The following is a 19,560-nucleotide window of genomic DNA, read 5'->3' on the forward strand; positions in this document are numbered from 1 at the left end:
AGGGTGCTTAGTTTCTGCGGATCAGGTGTCACTGGTGCCTGGCGGTGCACGGTGGGCCTCAGCCTTTCTCAGTGTGATACGTGTGCATCAAGCTTGCCTGTGCCTTACATTCCTTGCATGTTGCCACTTTAAGTCTCAGCAGAGGTGCTTGGTTTTAAGGAGTGAGAGCATAAAAAACAAAGGTCATGGAGAAATGGAAAGTTGAAGAGGTCAGGGAGGGGAGGTTCTGTGCTTCCCGCATGTGTGAATGAACGTCGGGGTTTGTTTGTTACTTCCATCTGTGGTCACATGCTAATTCTCTATCACGAATGGACTTTGTCTTTCATGTTTCCCACAGCTTGTCCTGCAGCTGCATCAGCAGCCTGATTCACAACTGGGAAAATCAAAGTTCCCTGAAGAGCTATTATCATGCTGTGTCTGGCAGGCTTTGCTTTTCAACTATAGGAACTCGTATTTGCTGGTGTGGACGGACACACCATATCTCCATTAACTGCAGATCGAAAATACAAGTTTCGTCTGTCTCACATGCAGGTACTATCGAACAACACGCTTAAGTCAGCTGTGAACAAACGCATGTTTGGGGCTTTTGATTTGGCTTCAGCACAGTGGCTCGAATCGTAGTCTGTAAACTGAAAGGTTTATTTTGTGGCCATATTTTGGGCATATGTTTTGTATGTAATGATCTATAAGATCATGGATTTCTGTCCCTAAATGATTCTTTCCGAATAAGTCAAGATGGAAGAACGCCAGCAAGCACGATGAAAAAGCTGGTTGTGATATTACGAACCAACACAGTTCAAATGGAGTTGTCTTGATGAAAAATCTTTTGTGGCATTGGGTTGAGTTTGAGGTATCGCAATTAAATCGATTCATCGACACCTAATTGCTCATCAAATGAATCAACAGCTATTTTGGTAACTGATTAATTGTCTAAAGCCATTTTTAACTTCAAATTGTCCAAAACCTCTGATTTGAGCCGCTCAACAGTAAACACTCTCTAATTTATGGTGTCCTTTGTGAAAGCAGACAATGATCTTTTGTGTTTATCAAATGAAGGCGTTTGCAAACATCTTCTTTTACTAGATCAACATTTTGCCTCATTTTCTGGGATGTTGTGGACCAAACCAGTGGCCGAATCATAATCATCAAAACTTCAATATATTCTGAAAATCGTTATTTGCATCCACAGTTAAAACTGAAAATCCTTGCCATTGTCATGTATAGTACTTGAACCTGAGTCTTAAGAGTGTATATCAAACTGGTAAACATTAGCATTAATCATTACTCAAGAAGTAGCTCTCACTTTCCAAAACGGAGGCGAGGACTAAATCTTTCCTTTTCATGTGCTATTACGTTATTTGGTTTTGTTTGCTTATTAAACCATGACAAATAAACAACCGCACTCACTTAAAAATGTTTTGTAATAAGCTATCATGCTTAAAATATTCCAATAGCAGCAGCTCTAAGTGGTTATTCCAGTCCGTTTGTAAAAATGTGTCTTTCCCCCTGTCACACATGAATTTCTTAATGGTATCCAAGTATGTGTACATAGGGACTTGGTGCCATGTGTCCTTCCTGCTGGAAACCGAAGGAAACACTCCAGGCAACGGCTTTGAGCTGACTGCGGTGGCATGGTGAAAACACGAATTCTCACCCGATATTCTTTAACCGGGTACAAATACGATCCAAATCATTGGCTCTTTTGCACATTTCTGGATGTTTTCACCCAGGTGGCACTTAGCGTCAGCAGATGATAGCCTAGCTAGTCCAAAGGAGCAGGACGGACGAGAAGATCATACTGATGGTTGACTGGTTGGCACCACTGAAAGGAATTTGTTTAGTCAGCGGTTTGCTTTTGAAAATGGCCCGGACTTGTTGTTGTAAGGGTGTTCAGTCGGGGGGGGGGAGAGGATTTGGAGGGGCTGGATGTACTTATTTATTATCTGCAGCCATTTAAAGGGGGAAACTAGCATGACAGAGTTGGGTGGAAATAGGAACTGGCGGGCCATGCCAGCTGTAAATGCCAACGGTGTCATCCTGCCAGAGTCGTAGCTACACTTTTAAGCCTGCGTCTGAGTGGTTCGGGAAAAGCAAGGGCGCTCAAGCGGGGTGAGCCCCATCAAGATGATCAGATACCACAACGTCTGGCTCACTTTGAGTCTCCTCACTGAAATTGTGTAACTGCATCTGATAGATACAAGACAAGGCCTTTTATTCATTGACCTTGGCAAGGATTACTGCTGTGTCCATAGACGTTTCTTTTCAGTGCACACCCACCCCACCGTCTTTTGGAAAATAATGATTGTAAAACGAGATCAATTTCAAACGGCAACCAAACCAGGATGAACTTTGGATTGTCATCCTGATTTGGGAGTGAGCATCTGGTTGTGAATAAAGAAACCGAGTTATGTTCACCTGAGGGAACAAAGAAAGTTCAAAGCATGTTTGCACTAATTTTAAGCCATGCGGTCATCAAATAATCCCTTCCTCACTTCCTTCCTTCTTTGCAAGTCGCCATTTGTGGGTCATATGCTGTATGTATGCCGGAACTTAAGATGTAATTGCAAAAATAAGAGCAGGTCACAAACTCTTATTTTCACGTGAACTCTTGAAAAGCTCTCAAAGAGATAATAAATGTTGAAAGTAAACATGTCACAATGCTTTGGTTTCCTGCCGCAGTCTTTTGTTTTGTTTCCACCCTTCCCAGGGTGGAAGCATATCATTGGGTGGAACCATGCTCCGCGAAGTCTTCAACCTCTATAAATCTTTCCGTGTTTGCTTCAGGTGATCCAGGCCTCCAAGGTGTGGGGAGAGGTCCCTTTGCCGGATGACTTAGTGGAGCTGAAGGATATCCAGGCGGCGCCCAGCTTACTGGACGACGATGAGGACTTCATTGCTGATGAAGCTTCCGGAGGTGGGCAGCACCACTACCAACCATCGTGTTTTGCTTTCTGTGCACGTCTCAAACTGAAGAGATGATTCTAGATATTGTTTTGTCATTGAACACCAAAACCAATTTCTTATAAGGTGGGGTGTGATTCCATTTTGGGTGGTAATCACAGTATTCTGTTTGCATGCCGGTTACGTGTTTTATCAGATTAAGTTTGGAAGCCGAAGGTCATTTGGGAGCTTGCCCTTCTTTTCGTGTCTGTCTCCATAGATCTGCCCAGTGGCGAGGATGATGGAAGTGCACCGTGGCCTTCAGTCTCAGACAGCACAAGTAAGAGGCCAGGAAACTGCATGTCGTGTGTGGGCGGCCACTCCCGTTATAGTTCCCACATATGTGACTTCCACTTCTGTGCATGTGTGCCATGACGTGCTCACATCCTGCTTCAAGCCGCCACTCAGGTCATAACAAGACGCTTCAGCTTTGTCTCGGAGACGTAAACATCTCCACTTTCATCCTGTTGCCCAGCGGTAGAGATGGCAGCGCAGGGAGATCTTCAAAGGCAGACAAACAAACAAAAAATGCCGCAGTGACAAGACTCGAGCATTCGTGTCGCGTTCCATTGCCTGTAGTGCCCTTTGCAGCACCTTTTGTGTTTTCCGTAGGACAAGATAACACAGTGGATACTTCGAACTCGGCTGCAAATTCATCATCGCGATTTGAAGCCAAACCGTTAGCCCTCCAGGTCATACCATTTAGTTATTTCTGTACGCATCTATTTTATGAAACACGTCGCCCTGAGTTTGCACACTCTAGTTGACCATGATGCTCTGATTTGGATGAGGAGGGCGAATGCCTTATATCAATGGGAGGACATTGGGAGGAAGGAAATTTGGTTTCCTGTGTTGAATGCCGAAAGCTTTGAGTGTCTCTGTCCTGTTGGCAGCGCAGACGCAAGACTTCCTTTCCGTTCTACCGCATTCATGTAAGAGTGCGGTGACACTGTTGTTCTCGTTAATCCACCTTTCCTGTTGTGTTATTCACTTGTATGGTGTGGAATTCCCGATTCTATTATTCCTGACACAAGTAGTGACCATCTGGAGCGCACATTGATGTGAAATTTTTCATTTCGCCATTGTTGTCGCCATTTCCACACATGGGTATTTCCAGAGATACAAAGGTGGAGTTCCGTGTCCTTCAAATTCTCATCTTGACCACTGCAGCCTGAAAGTATGAGCAATTTCTCACACGCTTTTTTATATCTTGTGAAATCTTTTTTTTTCCCATTGCACCCGAGATGTCAGCTACTTCATTTCGAATCGAGTGAAACAAAGGTTACCGTTCATAACAGGGTGTGGCGCTGCTTGGGTTACCTTCTTCCCACTGATGTTTCTGTTATCGTGCACGCTACGAAATGAATCTCCAAGGCAATAAAGGCAATGCTTCATCATTAGGGATTTTTCTTGCCAAAAAAAATTGTCTATCGAAACATTGCACTACGGGGAACGGTGGTGATCCTGCTGGGCCCTAAAGCCTGCCCCTCCCCCCTCCTCCTCTGGTGTCCATGTAGGGCTTTACATGGCAGGGGTGGCCACCTCCCTGAGGCTGGCCTAGGCCAAAATAATTTGGTGTAATCGAACAATGCATATGGATAAAGGAACCTGCCCTAAAAGAAGTTATCTATTCAACCAGTCAGAGTTTTGTCTTTCTCACTGTTGTCCCCCACCCCTCCTCAAAAAAAAATACAATCCATCCAATCCAAATGTATTTCTTGAGTCCAATTAGAACTAAGCAATGCTAACAAAGTGCTGTACAGTTCATTAACACACTTTGGATACAAATCATCTTAAATGGAACAATGTAAAATTGCAAAACAAAAGACGTGTTTTCTGTCAGTGCTCTGCCTTGTTTTTTTCAAACGGCAGAACTCAATAAAAGTACTCAGGCATTCACCCCTTTTCAGGTTCTTTTTTTTTTTCAACTCATCTCTTACAATCACCAAACAGAATTACGATTCTGATTGATTTTCTTGATACAGTAAATATTGAATATAAGAGAGCTGTTGTAATATGAATACATGCTCGTTTGTTGGTCACAATTTTCATGATTACTATTTTTTTATTAGTACGGTAAATGTTTTGCCAGCTCTGCCAGTTACATTTCAACTGTCAATAAATTTAATATAGTGTGCTCCCAATCAGGACCAACTTTTACACTGGCATTTGAGGCCTAATCATCAAGCTGGGGAAAGGGTGGGTAAAAAAAAATCAGGTTTGGACAGTGAACGGCTAATGATTCCATGATGCGGACAACATGCTGTCGGCAGCCACAGTTTTCTAGTTAGAGTTGTTGAAAAATGAGTTTGCTCGATGCCTGCTGGTGGTTATGTAGAGAGATGAGCGCTGGCAGCTGTGGTTATTTTCGAGCTCTCTGTTTGGTCTCTGTGGGCCCTCAAGGGGCTCATAAAGGCAAAAGACAAAAGGAAGGGAAAAACCGCGAATATCTCAGAGACTTCAGATCATAATCCGATAATTTTGTTTGGGTTGTGGTAGCAGAAGATGTCATGTGTCACTGTTAGAATGCTGCACTCCTCTTTGCCCAACAGTTGTTTGGTTTTGTCACGCGCACTCAGCCTGGACATTAAAGTTGACGACTCCTGCAGAAGGATCACATTATGGCACTAAAGCCTTACAATGAAGCACTATTGTTCCAAACACCAAAGTGTTGCCTTGGAGAACTGACCTGCGCTGCTCCTCCTAAGGCCAGAGATTACGCGTTTCATTGAAAGAGACTGCGTCGCGACGCGGCCCGGTTTTCTCCTCTGGCAGTATATGGTACAGAGCGGATTATTTTTGATTGCTTATCGTTACAACCTTTGCCTTAACAATCATGCGAGGATCTTGGAGAAGAGAACAGATTGAATGCGTTTATGAAAACAACAAAGCCGATCCTGTATGTGAATTAAATCCAACATATGATCATTTTGAGTTTCACAATTTCAGAGCATTTATTTGTGTAAATCTCCCAGATGATCAGTTGTTTCCTGCCGAGGAACTGGAGTGTGCATATCAGGAACATAATTCCTCCCTCGGGAATGATGCCTCCAAGTGGCAGCCGTGAAAAAGAAGAACATGATTGGTTGTGTGGGCGTGTCCGTCTCGCAACAACAGAAATGTGTCCAAAATGTTTCCTTTCAATTCCAAGATGACCAGAATAAATGTTGGTTGTCAAAAGTCATTCTTATCGTTCCCAAAATCAGGAACACCTTGAAGGGAGTTTCCGCTTCACTTTCAAGTCTGCACTTAGGTTCACTGTGGTCGTTTCACTGGTGAATACTTCACTTCTTTTTATTACAATATTTTGTAGCTTTGTTCCTCCATGTGAGTTACATTCCCGCCTTTGCACAACGGCTTGTACTTGTCACCGCAAGTAGAGTAAAGTTTTCTTCATTTCTGTCATGAATATGATCCAGGAATTGGTAGGACTGACTCAGTGACCATAATAAGACTAAAAGCAAGGCAGAGACTAATATGCAAGTACAGTCATGTGAAGCCGTGACCTTCTCTCTGGACTTCCCCCCATCCTGACCAGGATCAGAGCAGAGCCTCAACCTTGAAAGCAGTGGATACTCCTTCGGGTTTAATTAGCTTGGCTGAGCATTAGAGACTTCAAATGGAGAAGGGCATGTCAAATGTTTCCTGGCTGGACTTCAACCCTTAGTTATTTGGACATTAACAAACTTTTTTAGCCCAGTAAACATTATCAGCTAAAAGTCAGATGAAGACCGAAGCAGGCACATAGGACTTGACACAATTTCTTTTCCGGAATAGTACTGTGCAGATGTAACCCAAGCTACTTTGGACTTGAAAACAGCTGGATCCGCCACAATCACTTGATTGTGAGGCGAGTTACGGTTTGGCGAGTTACGGTTTATAGAGTGGATTCACACAAAATTTGGGTTGGACTTGAAGAGTAAACTTTTGCACAAAGAATCCTTTTATAACGCTGTCTTCTGCAGCAGTCTGACATTTCATGCCATAAGCTATAGCTTCATTCAAAGTGGTGGAAAATGAATCACCATAAATCATAAGTGACACGGGCACTGGTGCCAGTACGAGTTGGGCTTAATGTTCTTGCAAAGCGATGCTTGCAGTGGGGCTCGATTATTTCCATGTAGCGAGGCAAAACAGGAAGCGGCTCCTCCCAGTATCAGTGCGGGTGCGTCTCAGACAACAGCAATGTGAAGAACACTGGGCGCTTTGTCTCTCTGCTTCGTAGGATATCCTCTTTGTTCTGTTGGACCAAAGAGTTGTCTTCTCAAAGGGGATGCCCTCTGGCCCTCACGTCCTTAATGGCTTAATGCCACCAGACTTCCCCATTTGCTTCCACATCCAGATTTAATTCATTCATCAACTCATACTGGGCTCCCAGCATCCTTCGTCCCCCTGAACCAATCATGACACAGAGCAAATAAATTGGGTTTTTGACCGGCATGTCTCACTGGAAAGGGTTGACTGAGGTCAAACCGCTAAAGGTTTGTTGTCACCTCAGACACATTTTAACGCACAATTAAAAAAATAAAATGAAAAAAAATCATAATTTTTGCTGTCCTGTAGGTCAAGGTGAAAGGATTGATGCCATGGTATATATACTAAAAAATTGTGTATTGAAGTCCTAATTTCTCTCTCTCAAAGCAAGCACCTTGTATGTTTTGTTAACCGTGTAGCCGATCCTAAAGCTGTGAGGTACTCAAAAGGTTACACTTTTCTTTTTGTCACTGACACACTTTTGCTTGCCAGATTTATGTTATTTTACACGTGTAGTAGTTCTGTATTGTGTTTCATGTACTGAAGCCATGAAACCTTTCTCTGTGTCTTTCTACTGTACTACTTCTAATGAAAATGTTCTCCCCCCCCCCCCCCCCCTTCTCACATTCAATCATTCACTGTCTAACTCTCCCGATGCTTTAACCTCTCTGCCCTTGTCCCATGTTGCTTCCCTCTGTGTGCCACTTTTTCTCCTCGTGCTTCCTGCTCCTTTTCTTCTCACCTCACATTACTTACTATAGAGCACCGGTTGGACTCTTCCTATGTGGTGAACATAAAGAGTGCAGTCGAGCCAGCCTACAGTAAGTCCTCCAGATGTAATTTCCTCCTTTTTGTGTGATATCCTGAGACAATCTTTGCTACTATCTGCTCTGCTTGATTATGCACTTCTCTAAAGGCACGCTAAGAAAACATTCCAAGACTCAACTTCAAAACATGCCACAATCGTGTTGAGCGACTGTGTTTTTCGATGAGCATGTTCTGTAGAGTCATGCTGACAACTGGATGACAGCACAAACGTCTGTTGTGGGATTTGCATGTCGTAGTGGACAGTCAACACCAGAACCACTTCTTAGAGTTCTGTTCATATGAAAGAGCTGTTTCATAGCGTCGCATGACATTTGCAAGAGACAAGTGTCAATTCCTTGTACCTCTATAACAAATGTAGAGCAATATAAAAGAACACAGTGAACTACGAAAAAATGACTCCTTACTATCATTGAGGTAGGTGGGAACTGACTAGTTTCTGCCACAACACTGGAGCGAGCAGGGAACTCAGGGAACTTTACTTCTACACGATGTAACCAAAGGAGCTTAATTATGTTGGTCATGCAACCTCCCTTCAAAATCTCATCTTATTGCAGGTGTTGCACTGAGGGCAACTGCTCATTTATTTGAACAAAGTTACACTTTCAATCTACGTGTGTACACTATGGCACATGCACAAAGGGTGTGCACAGCTGCGCGCACTGCATGGTTGGCCCGTGAGTCCGTGGAAAAGATCCACACAAGCGGGTACAAGATTTCACACAGGAAAACCACTATACCACTGTACAGCCCATTTATTCATACAGCATTATAATTTAGTTCTACCACTAATAATAATACCAATGATTTAAATGCCAGTTTTGTTTTCATACCCCTATATTGAGAGCACAGCATACCAATGCAATAGCATGCATTGAAGCCGAAAAGAACAGTCACTTTAAAATTTCCTGCATGCCATTTTGTAATATTCAGGATGGAAATTCACTTATTCTGCGAAAGACAAATGGACTGACTACACATTCAAAAAAACATGTTTAGTTTACCAAATTAGCACGTCGGCTTCACAGAGCAGAGGTGCAGGGTTTGATTCCGGCTTTGGCCTTCCTGTGTGGTGTTTGCATGTAATCCTCGTGCTTGCGTGGGCTTTCTCCGGGTACTCTGGTTTCTTCCCACATTGCAAAAATGTGTGTGGCAGGTTAATGGAAAACTCAAAATTGTCCCTAGGTGTGAGTGTGAGTGCGAATGGTTGTTTGTCTGTATGTACCCTGCGATCAGCTGGTAAGCAGTTCAGCTGGAATCGGCACCCGCCTTGTGAGGATAAGCACATTAAAAAATGGATGGATGGATAATTTACCAAACACAAATAGGACAAATGTTCACTCGAAGCTGCGCTCGTGAGCAATTGTGCACTGCTCTCACCCTTTCAACGTACAAGTTGAGGCTGGTGTGCAGCACACACACATTTCCTTCATTTCCGCCCCATTTCAATCTATAAACGGGACACCACACCATTCAAACTGACCTTACAGTTTCAGTAGTGTGATCTAGGGTCCACATATAGTTGTTCTACTGTAATTTGAGGCAGACATTAATACACATACTGTCACACCCACCAGTGACGTGACACTGCAGACGACTCGCGGATCGGTCCATTTTGGAAGTCCAAACGTGGGAGTAGTTTTCTAGCCCCTCAAATGAGGCTCTTTTCGGCATTTCAGAGGTCGTGGTACCAGATTAAAAAAAATAATAATAAAAAAAAAATATTAAATGGCATTTTCGATTATCTATGGCTGGACGATATGGGACCATAACACAACAAATTGAATTGAGACTTTATTATCCTTAAAATGACCCGTTCGCTCAAATAAAAGTAACATCTAATGATTGATTTTATTCATGTCATAAATCTCTTTTTAATGATGTGTTCTATTTATATACATATAGGTGGTTAGACATTTTTGGAACATATCTACATCATGTAACTAGTTATGATGTGAGGTGTTGGACATACTGGATTGGCCGCCGTGTGCATTTCTGAAAAACACAACAAAACAAAACACTTTTTTCTTTACCACGATATTTTGAAAAAAATAAGTGTGGAAGAAAAGATTTTAGAAATGACTTTGAATGTAAGGCTGCCTTCCATCCTGCCTTGGGGGGTTGAAGGTCAAGCCTAATGCGGTTGGGCTTTAAAGGCCAGGCCAACCTCATCGCTCAATCAAGTCTTTGTCTTTGGTGTAGGCTTCTCTGCGCTGACGGGGGCCCAAGGCACAATGCAGCCACAGTTCGCCTGAGCACGTTTAATAGCCAAATACATTTTTGAATCAAGAATGTAGACCATATTTTCCACGCCTGCACAAAAACTCAATTTCATCACCCTTTTTAGTAGTGCTGTTTTAGGGGATATCCTCCACTGGAACCTGTGAGTGACATAAAGTAGAATTGGTCTTGCTTGTCATCAAAAGCTTTCACAGTACCATAATCGCTTGGCCATAGCATGAACGCCGCAACCGCAGAGTAAGCAGGAGCTGACCTGGCGGTGAATGCCCACGCAATTGATGGGATTAGATGTGGGTCAAATGAAGAGCTTTGATGAGGAACTTTGATGTGGCCTGTCTTCTGTTTCCACATTCAGGCAATTCAACAATAATTCACTTTCGGTTCAACAGTAAAGTGTGCACATCAAGAGCTCAGGCCCCCTGCCAGCCTGCACCCAAGCTTGAAGTTATCAGTTCTGGAGTCACTCTAGTTCTGTAGCAACACTAGAGCAAAATACATTCATTCATGTTGGTCATATACATGGACAAAGTGCAAAGAGTCATTAAGAAATATATATAACGTGTGCAATAGTGCAGTTATTCTGATCAACAACAACAGATAATGCATATGTAAATGAGTAGAGCCCAAACAATCAATCTGCAGGTGCTAGCAAAACACCAATAAGTCACCATTGGCTAATCCGTAACTGAAGTTTTTTGGAGCTCAGAGATTTTGCCGCGCAGTGTCTGTGCAGCATGCTGCCCGAGTGCAACCACCCCCGTCACACGCTTCGTTAAACATTTAACACTCGACTTTGGTGCCTCATGCCAATTCCCTCCTCGCGGAAACACATTGTTAGGGCAAGTCAAGGAGGTTACTGTATTGTATTTCTTTTTTCAGGCAAGTTGTTGAGAACATATTACGTATATCCAATTGTCAATTGCCATGTCCACAATTGTCTAATATAAGACTATTATAGAGTGTTGTAAAGTTGTGTAAAAGATCTTTTGCCCAATCATCCATCCATCCATCCATCTATTTTCAACACCACTTATACTGAACATGGTCGCGGGTGTGCTAGAGCCAATCCCAGTTAAACTTTGGGCGCAAGGCGGATTACACCCTGAGCTAATCGCCAGTCACTCACAGGGCACATTTAGATACAAACAACCATTCACACCCACACACGTCCACACCGTCACTGAGTGGGTACCAATCCCACGCTGCCCACTCTCAAGCCGGGCGAGTGTCCCACTATATCATCAGAGACATAAATGATCTTCGTGGACGAATCAAATATTTCTACAAATTATTCAATTTATTCAACCCCATGTCCACCATTATCTAATTTAGAAGACGATTGTACAGCTTCTACCGTTCCCATTGCTTATGTTGACACTGTCATGAATTAAAGTTCCTTTTATTAATTTACTAGTGTGAAATAAAAGAATGTGTGTTCATTTACATTACGTTATACATCCCATTCATATTGATGAAGATCAATTCATACTATATACCAGCCCATATATTGGATGCCATCGATTTGTTAGCCCTCGCTATCAGTATCAGCACCGACCCTAAAAATCTCTTTTTCGTCGAACTCTATAAATGATGCAGAGTGACAGTGCGAAAGTAATGAATGAAGTAACGATTGCATATCCGAGCTGAACATGAGCATGAGTCAGCTGTTTAAGAAGTTAATGGCAAGGGAAAAGGAGCTCCTGGATGGTCAGCTGGTTTTGGTGTGCTTTGATTGAGAGTGCGGGAAGGACTTGCTCTGCCCTTGTCTTAGTTCTTGCAGAGTCAAGTGCACAAGAGTGGATAGTGGGTACCAACTGTTCTTTGTAGCAGCACCAAATCAGACCTTGATGGATAAATACAGAAATGATTCACTGACTGCTGTATAGAACTGCTTCAACAACTCCTGCGGTAGGCCATGCGGTGTTCCCTTTTCGGTGTGCTTTTATTGGGACTACTCAATTGACTCTCAGTTAAACAAGACCTTTTCCTCCTTGACAATACCCTGTGAACAAGGGAGCCAGCCAAAGGTGGGGCAGTAGAGCAAAAGTCAGCGTCTCCGCAGGCCTCTAAATAGGCAGCACTCCAAACACTACCCTTTGCTCTGTGCATGGCAAGTAGCATGGTGCTGCAAGAAAGAGAGGTCAAATATTGACTTCCTTCCCAAAGCCCGATGGCAGCCCAAGCGAGCCTGGCAGAAACTTCTCAACACAGCGCTGCCAGCAATGTGAGGCAAGGGCAACCTGTGGCCCTGAACCATTTTAGCTTCATGGGTTGGCCATGTCACATACTGTACAGTAATGTAGCTGACTTTGCCCTTTGTGGTGCGATTTCAATATTGCATTATGAATTACTGTCTTAGTAGAAAGCACACAGTTACTGTTACTGTTAAGTGTGTTCTTTTTGGCCAAACGTTTGGCCTCAGACAGGCCCATCGGTTTTGTGCACTTCAATGCCACCAAAAGCTTTCTGAAGAGAAACATCCACTATCATATTAACTTGAGCGGGCTTTTGCACTTACAGTAGCATGGAATGATGCTAATAAGATCCAAATGTTGTTAGAGAAGCCTGCCTACTGTTGGACAGCAATTCAGTTGACAGATTCTTATTCATGCTCTCTGAATCTAGTTTATTACAGAGCTCTTGTCAACTTCACCGATTCCATCGTCTACAGCCCAGAGCTGGAGGACATCTTCTCATCAGCCTTTAATGAGATCTCCGAAGCTGTGGTTGACACGGTACGCCTTTGTTATTTATGAATTGTGGTCAAATGCTGCACAGCTTCCTTTGAAGGCATGTTTACGTTATTTAAAACGTTGCTTTTTATGTTTGTATTTTTTTTCCCCTCCACAGTTGGAGTCAGAGTACAACAGGATTCCAGGTGTCCAGACAGTCAGCGTGGTCCTCATTAAGTACGCATTCGAGTGCTTTAAATCAGGTTCTGGGGCACCTTAAGTGGAGTCCCTGCAGCTGTGTGCTGGAGACTAGTGATTTTGGTGTGGGTCTGCCATTCATAAAACCTTACAACCGTTCACAGTATTCCTTGGCTTTCCTGCGCCAATGTAGCCCAGTAGCCCATCACATACAGCACGACGTCGTCTCACCAGACCTTTCTCGCTCTTCCAGGAAGCTAGTTAGACAGGATGGCGTTGATGTATTTGTGGAACTGGACGTGGGCTCGGACTACAACAGCAACAGTGAGCAGATCCGCAGTGTGCTCTACAGCGTGGTCCAGAATGGAGCCATTGCCTCCTATGTCACATCAGTGGAGGGCTTTCAGTTCAGAGAGCTTGGGGAAGGTAAGGACCACATGCAGGAGTTACTGGATGCCGTCAAGTGGTTCGAGTCTGTTATAAGGTCCACCACAGCGGTAGGGCAGGGCTGCTAAATATTTCCATTTGGTTTCTAGTTGAACCTCTGCCCTCAGTGGAACCTATAGCAGTGCCAGGTTCGTACTGCGCTAAGTAGCGTTGCATGGCGAAAGAGCCGAGCGAGCTGTAGCAGCAGTAGGATGGCTGTGTGTAGTGGCTTTAGGAAGAAGCTTTGATGACACGTGCAAGTGCATCTATCAAAGAGTGTTTTGCATGGAGCACGAATGTAAAATAAAAATGCACAGTAAACGAAAGAAACAAACGAGAGAAAAAAATCTGAACATCCAACGCATGGCATGACTTTGATTAAACAAACTGTTAATTTATTGAGCTATTGACCAACATCAATTTGAAAAAGTCAGGGATATTCAGCTTTGCGGCTAAATTTCAGGATGAACCTCAAATGCACTCTCACCTTTACAGGTGAACTTAATCTGACCTTCTTTAAACTTTTCAGTGCACATTTCCAACTCTCCGGTGTTGCAGTGCTGTTTGTTTGTTTTTGTTTTTTTTTGGTGTACAATTACTTTTCTCTAACAAAGAGCTAAGTGTCAAAATTCAGAACAGGTATTTGACCCATGAATATGCCACTGCATTTTCTGGTTCAATGAGGAATGATTTTCAATAATGCTGTTTACATTTTGACATGAGGCCAAGACGGCAATTGATCAACAGCACTATGTCATTGCCAGGCTTCAAATGGCACGTTCTCCGCGGCAATTGGCCACTGAGCTTAGAGTGCCACAAAATGTCATCAGCACTTTGCAAGAAAGATGCAGGGAGAGACTTGCAGAAGTGGACGTTCTTGGTCAGTTCTTGGATCAAGCGCCTCTTGTGCATGTCGCCGTTGAGCTCTTTGTTAGAGAACAACATTCAAAAGTATAGAGAAGCTCCAATTAATGATAAAGTTACAGTGAAGTGTGAATTCAGAAATTGCGCCTGAGAGCGACTTTTTGTGAGTATTCTGTCAGTCTCTCCGAATCAAAGGTGTCTATCTATCGACATCTACCCACAGCATTTATCTAAGAGGGGAGCCCACGAGGTGGCTGTAATTAACCGAACTAAGAAACCTTTCAGAAATCCTGAGCCTGACAAACACCACCGGCAGAGCATCCGTATATTTTATACGTGTGGGGTTGAGAGCCAATAAACGCATTGCCCTCTGGGCATGTCTGGCATATCCTCCTAAAGTCAACATCGACTGATTGTGTTGCCGTGAACTTATTGCTGCTTTATTTGTCCTGAGTTGTGATGTAGTGCATTTGTTGTCCTGTGCTGAAAACACGTCACCACATCCCTCTTCCTCCCTCCCCGCGTTTTCCTTAGTAATCCCTGGCATCAGAGCGTGCATGCCCGATGAGCACAGGTGTGGCGACGGCACTTGTATCCTGTTGGAATACCTGTGTGACAATCGACCAGATTGCCGTGATATGAGTGATGAGAACGATTGTGGTGAGTTGCTTCGGCATGACCTGCTGGCTGTAGGTTAGAACGTGGTCAGCCACAGCATGCGGGGGATGATCCGCAAAGCGTGATGCACTGTGAAACATCCAAGTTAAATCGGAGATCTGTTGCAGATCTAAGAAGACCTGTTGCAACCACTCCCGCCCCAGCCACCACGATCGCCGTCGTTAAACCCCCACAGCCACCCGTCGTTCCAGGATTCTGTCGAGCGGATCAAGCAAAATGCCAGAGCGGAGAGTGCATCCCGCGAGACTACATCTGCGACGGGGAGACAGACTGCTTGGACGGAAGTGACGAGTTCCAATGTGGTAAGTCATACAAACGCGTACGTACAAGCACGCCTGACAGCAGTGTTGGCACATATCCGCTTGTGTTGACAGGAACGCCGTCGCCGTGTGAACCAAATGAGTTTAAGTGTAAAAACGGTCGCTGCGCCCTCAAGCTCTGGCGTTGCGATGGAGACAATGACTGCGATGATAACTCGGATGAGCTGGACTGCCGTGAGTCTCCATCGATGGCTCTGTTCAGACGTGCATTCAGGGTGATGCGATCATGAATGGAAAACGTTATTCATATGCGTCTCGAGAGGGAACTTGCATCCGAATGTCACAAACCAAATTCGTTTGCATACACAGATTTATTGAATCAAAACATGGAACGCATTTTAAGAAATTGATGAGCATACATAAATTTCGGTTTTAAATTGCTTCTTGGGCCGAAATTCGATGGTCAAATCCCTCCATTGGCGATGCACTTGAACTGAGTGGAACATCTCAAAAACTCAAGAAAAAGTTTGCCACGTGAATTCCCAACTCCTGCAGTTTTTCCGATTTCAAACGGTCCACCCAGGACTTCCGTGACCGCCCACTCTGAAGTGCTGCAACTGTTAGGATTAGCAAAGTCTGTTCATACATCTGACGGTAATGTCCATCCCAATATCACACAGCCACCAAGGGTCCAGATGACAGGTGTGCTCCTGAGCAGTTTGAATGCCTCAGCGACCGCACTTGCATCCCAGCGAGTTACCAGTGTGACGAAGAGCCGGACTGTCCCGACCGTTCCGATGAATATGGCTGCAGTAAGTCCCAAGCGCACTTGACCCCACTTGTGTATTTCACACTCTACATTCCGCACTCCTGCTTTGCTTCATTTTCCGGTCCGGCTCTGAGCTCCTTTGTACACTATGACTAATTCTCTGTTAACCGCATCCTCTTTACGCATGGGTCAGCTCAGACACTAAAGTGTTTTGTGAAACATCCTTTCCGACGAACTAAAGCTGAATTGTTTTGCATCTACGAGTCTCACTGCATCGCCGAATTCCAAGCAGGCTTTGTGGGTGAATTAAAGAAGCAGTTTTTCTTTTTTCATTTCCATTAAACAGCTCCTCCGTCTGTGACAAGCCCACCAGAAGAATCCATCGAAGTTTCCCGGGGAGCCACTGTGACATTTACCTGTCAGGCGGTTGGAGTGCCAACACCCATCATCACCTGGAGGCTGAACTGGGGACATGTTCCGATCAGCGGCAGGTGGGTTTCTTGAGAGCCATCCCTCACATTTTAGATTACATTTACATTTCAGGATTATTTGGTTTTGTGAAGGCATTCCGTGCCATTCCCGGCTACAGATGTCAGTTAGGACTGACGGTGAACATTCAACATCATTTCCTTTCGAGTCAGACCTCAACCAGTCACTTGTCAACAAATCTTACTAAGATTACCGTCATTACTAGACTATTGAATACACCTAAATGTAAACAGCACCCAATAAATTTAAAGAAAAACAGTATTTTGTACGTATTTAGGCCACACCTGACTATAAACCACAGCTGTCCACACTTTAACATTGGATATTTACACAGAGAGATGTTACCCTCTCGCTACTCGTATTCTTATACAGCGCCTATGAACGTGCACAACCGAGGATGGGTGAAAATTTGGGTGGCGAGAAGCTTGTTTGCTTGTAAAAATGAATAAAGTAACTGCTTTATTGTTCAAACCAAAGGGATCTGAAAAATACCGGACATCTTTTTTTTTTTCACGTAAGCAATAATCTAATATTTAATTATCATCACTCTTTCACAAGTGCCTGTTACCCCATTTTAAACGTGCTTTCGTGGTCTTATGTGATCACTGTGAGAATGTTCCATGAGGAATTTTGTACAATATGGATGAATAATAATCTTTTGGATGCATGTCATCCCAGAATCTCCATGACCAGTGAGAACGGTCGTGGCACGCTCACCATCCGTGACGTGAAGGAAGCCGATCAGGGGGCCTACACGTGCGAGGCCATCAACGCCAAAGGTCTGGTGTTTGGTATTCCGGATGGAGTGCTAACGCTTACATCCAATCCCAACCCAGGTACTTTTAAGCAACAGCACGACGGTTATCATTGCAAGCCACAGTGGAAATTTAATTCACCTTCGGAAATCTACTATCCCGACCTTGCCAGGCAACTGTCCAGACGATAACTTTAGTGTGGGGGGCCGTTGTGTTCCTTGCTTCTGTGCTGGAATCACCAAGAATTGCAAGAGCACCGGACGCTTCCGCAATCAGATCAGTCTGCGGTTCACTGAGGAGGACGATTTTAAAGGTAGTGATTAAATGAATTGAGAGTGTGCTCACATCAAACTTGCAAGTGAAATACAGAAATCTTCACCTCATCCGAAGGCATAGAGCAGAAAGGCGGGAGACAATGAATATGTCGCTTTTGTGACCCTCAGGTGTGAATGTCAGCTACCCATCCAGGCCAGGCACTCCCCCTCTTTCTTCCACTCAGCTCCTCATCAACCCCGATATGGAAGAGTTCCAGCTCGTCGATTTGTCACGTCGCTTTCTCAACCTGGACTCTTTCTGGACCTTGCCTCGCCAGTTTCTTGGCAACAAGGTATCTCTTGTCCAAAAACTCATTTTCTTTCCATACGTACACTTTGCTGAAAACATTGTCTCATGTTTATCTTTTGATGTCGAACCCAAATAGTGTCAATCTACTACCGAAATACAGAAAGTAACAGGCCTGACTCATTCGTTTGGAGGGGTGCATATATTTGTATGATAATCACCGATGCTCTATAGATTGATTCCTATGGCGGATCCCTGAAGTACAAAGTACGCTTCATATTGGCCCGTGGTTTGTCTGAACCTGTGGAGAAGCCGGATGTAATACTTGTTGGAAATGGGCGCAGGCTCATATACCGCAGGGGGGGTGCCACCCCTGCCGGCGTGGTCAACCAGCGAGAAATCAAATTCACTGAAGTAAGTACAGAAGGAATGCTGCATGCACAATATGGATACAAAATCATCTCTGTAAATATGATCAGGTCTGATGAATCAATGTGATGATTGTGAATGCTTGTGAAGGATAACTGGCAACACTCCAGCGGACGGCAAGTAAGCCGGGAGGAACTCATGATGACACTGGCTGACTTGGACAGCATCAGCATCCGCACCATCTACGACAACCACATGGTCAGCGTGGCCCTCGGTGATATCGTTATGGATACCACCACTGTGGAGTTTAGTACGAGGGGTCACGCTAAGGAGGTCGAAGAGTGCAGGTGAGGGAAACACACCCCGGCATGTCAGCAAAGCAAGTGTTCACACTGCAGCCAGAATGTCTTTTTTCGCAGATCACGTCAGTGAATTAAGGCATTGCAGCCGATCACAAAATAAGCGGCCGATCAGTTCGGTGTGAAGTCCAGTCAGTTGCTATGATTGAGGGGTACAATCGCAGATTCTTAAAAGATCCATTGCTCGGGACTATAATCAAAGTCATCCGACGGGCTCCACAAAATCATTTCTGGGCGTGTTATTCTTTGCGTCAAGTTTTGATATCCCAAAGTGAAGGTCTCTAAAACTTTGAGCAGGCAGTGTTTCTTGCTGTTATTTCAGCTGCGTCTACAGTATTGATCATTGCTAAGTGACGTCCATCGACATGTCACAAGACTTAATGATGATGACATTTCCGGTTCCCAGATGTCCGCCTGGATACACGGGCCTGTCCTGTGAACTGTGCTCCTCTGGTTTTGAGCGTGTCCCCGGTGGCTCCTATCTGGGCACCTGCGCCGGTTGCAACTGTAATGGACATGCCAGCGCCTGCGATCCAATCAGTGGGCACTGTCTGGTAAACACGAATACTCTTGGCCTACCGATAATGACTCTTGATGTCATTTAACAAGATCAACTCCCAACTTTTTCCCTTTCCTTATCGCACGCAATTGATAAGAAGATTTTTGTCACTGTGTTTTCTACTGCAGAGCTGCCAGCACAACACAGAAGGCCCGCAGTGTGGCAAGTGTCGGCCTGGTTACTTTGGTGACGCAAGACGAGGCCGAGCCGACGACTGCAAGCCTTGCCCTTGTCCATACTATGAAACCTCTCGCCGGTAAAGTCTTTTGAGAATTTGTTTTCCCCCCCCTTCAAAAACTGCGAATTCAGATATTTGAACAATGGGTCATTCATTCCACACG

At 44.3% G+C, this 19,560-nt stretch overlaps 1 protein-coding gene across 16 annotated transcripts in view; it reads left to right on the top strand.

Annotated features, from left to right (window-relative positions):
• Positions 1-19,560, top strand: part of hspg2 (heparan sulfate proteoglycan 2) — an 84,199-nt gene that overhangs the window by 20,790 nt on the left and 43,849 nt on the right. For 14 of the 16 annotated variants that reach the window (XR_015101883.1, XM_086120509.1, XM_086120525.1 and 11 more), the window contains exons 2-19: positions 2,785-2,914; positions 3,161-3,220; positions 7,956-8,015; positions 12,886-12,995; positions 13,111-13,169; positions 13,384-13,556; positions 14,955-15,080; positions 15,206-15,400; positions 15,473-15,592; positions 16,039-16,170; positions 16,474-16,618; positions 17,295-17,452; positions 17,544-17,684; positions 17,815-17,978; positions 18,167-18,346; positions 18,452-18,648; positions 19,067-19,214; positions 19,348-19,475. Coding sequence is in view for 15 of the 16 variants with exons in the window: in XM_086120509.1 (XP_085976635.1) it covers positions 2,785-2,914; positions 3,161-3,220; positions 7,956-8,015; positions 12,886-12,995; positions 13,111-13,169; positions 13,384-13,556; positions 14,955-15,080; positions 15,206-15,400; positions 15,473-15,592; positions 16,039-16,170; positions 16,474-16,618; positions 17,295-17,452; positions 17,544-17,684; positions 17,815-17,978; positions 18,167-18,346; positions 18,452-18,648; positions 19,067-19,214; positions 19,348-19,475 (2,426 nt within the window). In the remaining variant the exon portion in view is untranslated. The remainder of the gene's footprint in view (positions 1-2,784; positions 2,915-3,160; positions 3,221-7,955; positions 8,016-12,885; positions 12,996-13,110; positions 13,170-13,383; positions 13,557-14,954; positions 15,081-15,205; positions 15,401-15,472; positions 15,593-16,038; positions 16,171-16,473; positions 16,619-17,294; positions 17,453-17,543; positions 17,685-17,814; positions 17,979-18,166; positions 18,347-18,451; positions 18,649-19,066; positions 19,215-19,347; positions 19,476-19,560) is intronic. The other 2 variants (XM_086120540.1, XM_086120618.1) reach the window with 1 other exon arrangement.

Source organism: Hippocampus guttulatus, chromosome 1 (genome assembly GCF_054856545.1).
Source record: "Hippocampus guttulatus isolate MCC_2025c chromosome 1, RoL_Hgut_1.0, whole genome shotgun sequence".
Lineage (NCBI taxonomy): Eukaryota > Metazoa > Chordata > Actinopteri > Syngnathiformes > Syngnathidae > Hippocampus > Hippocampus guttulatus.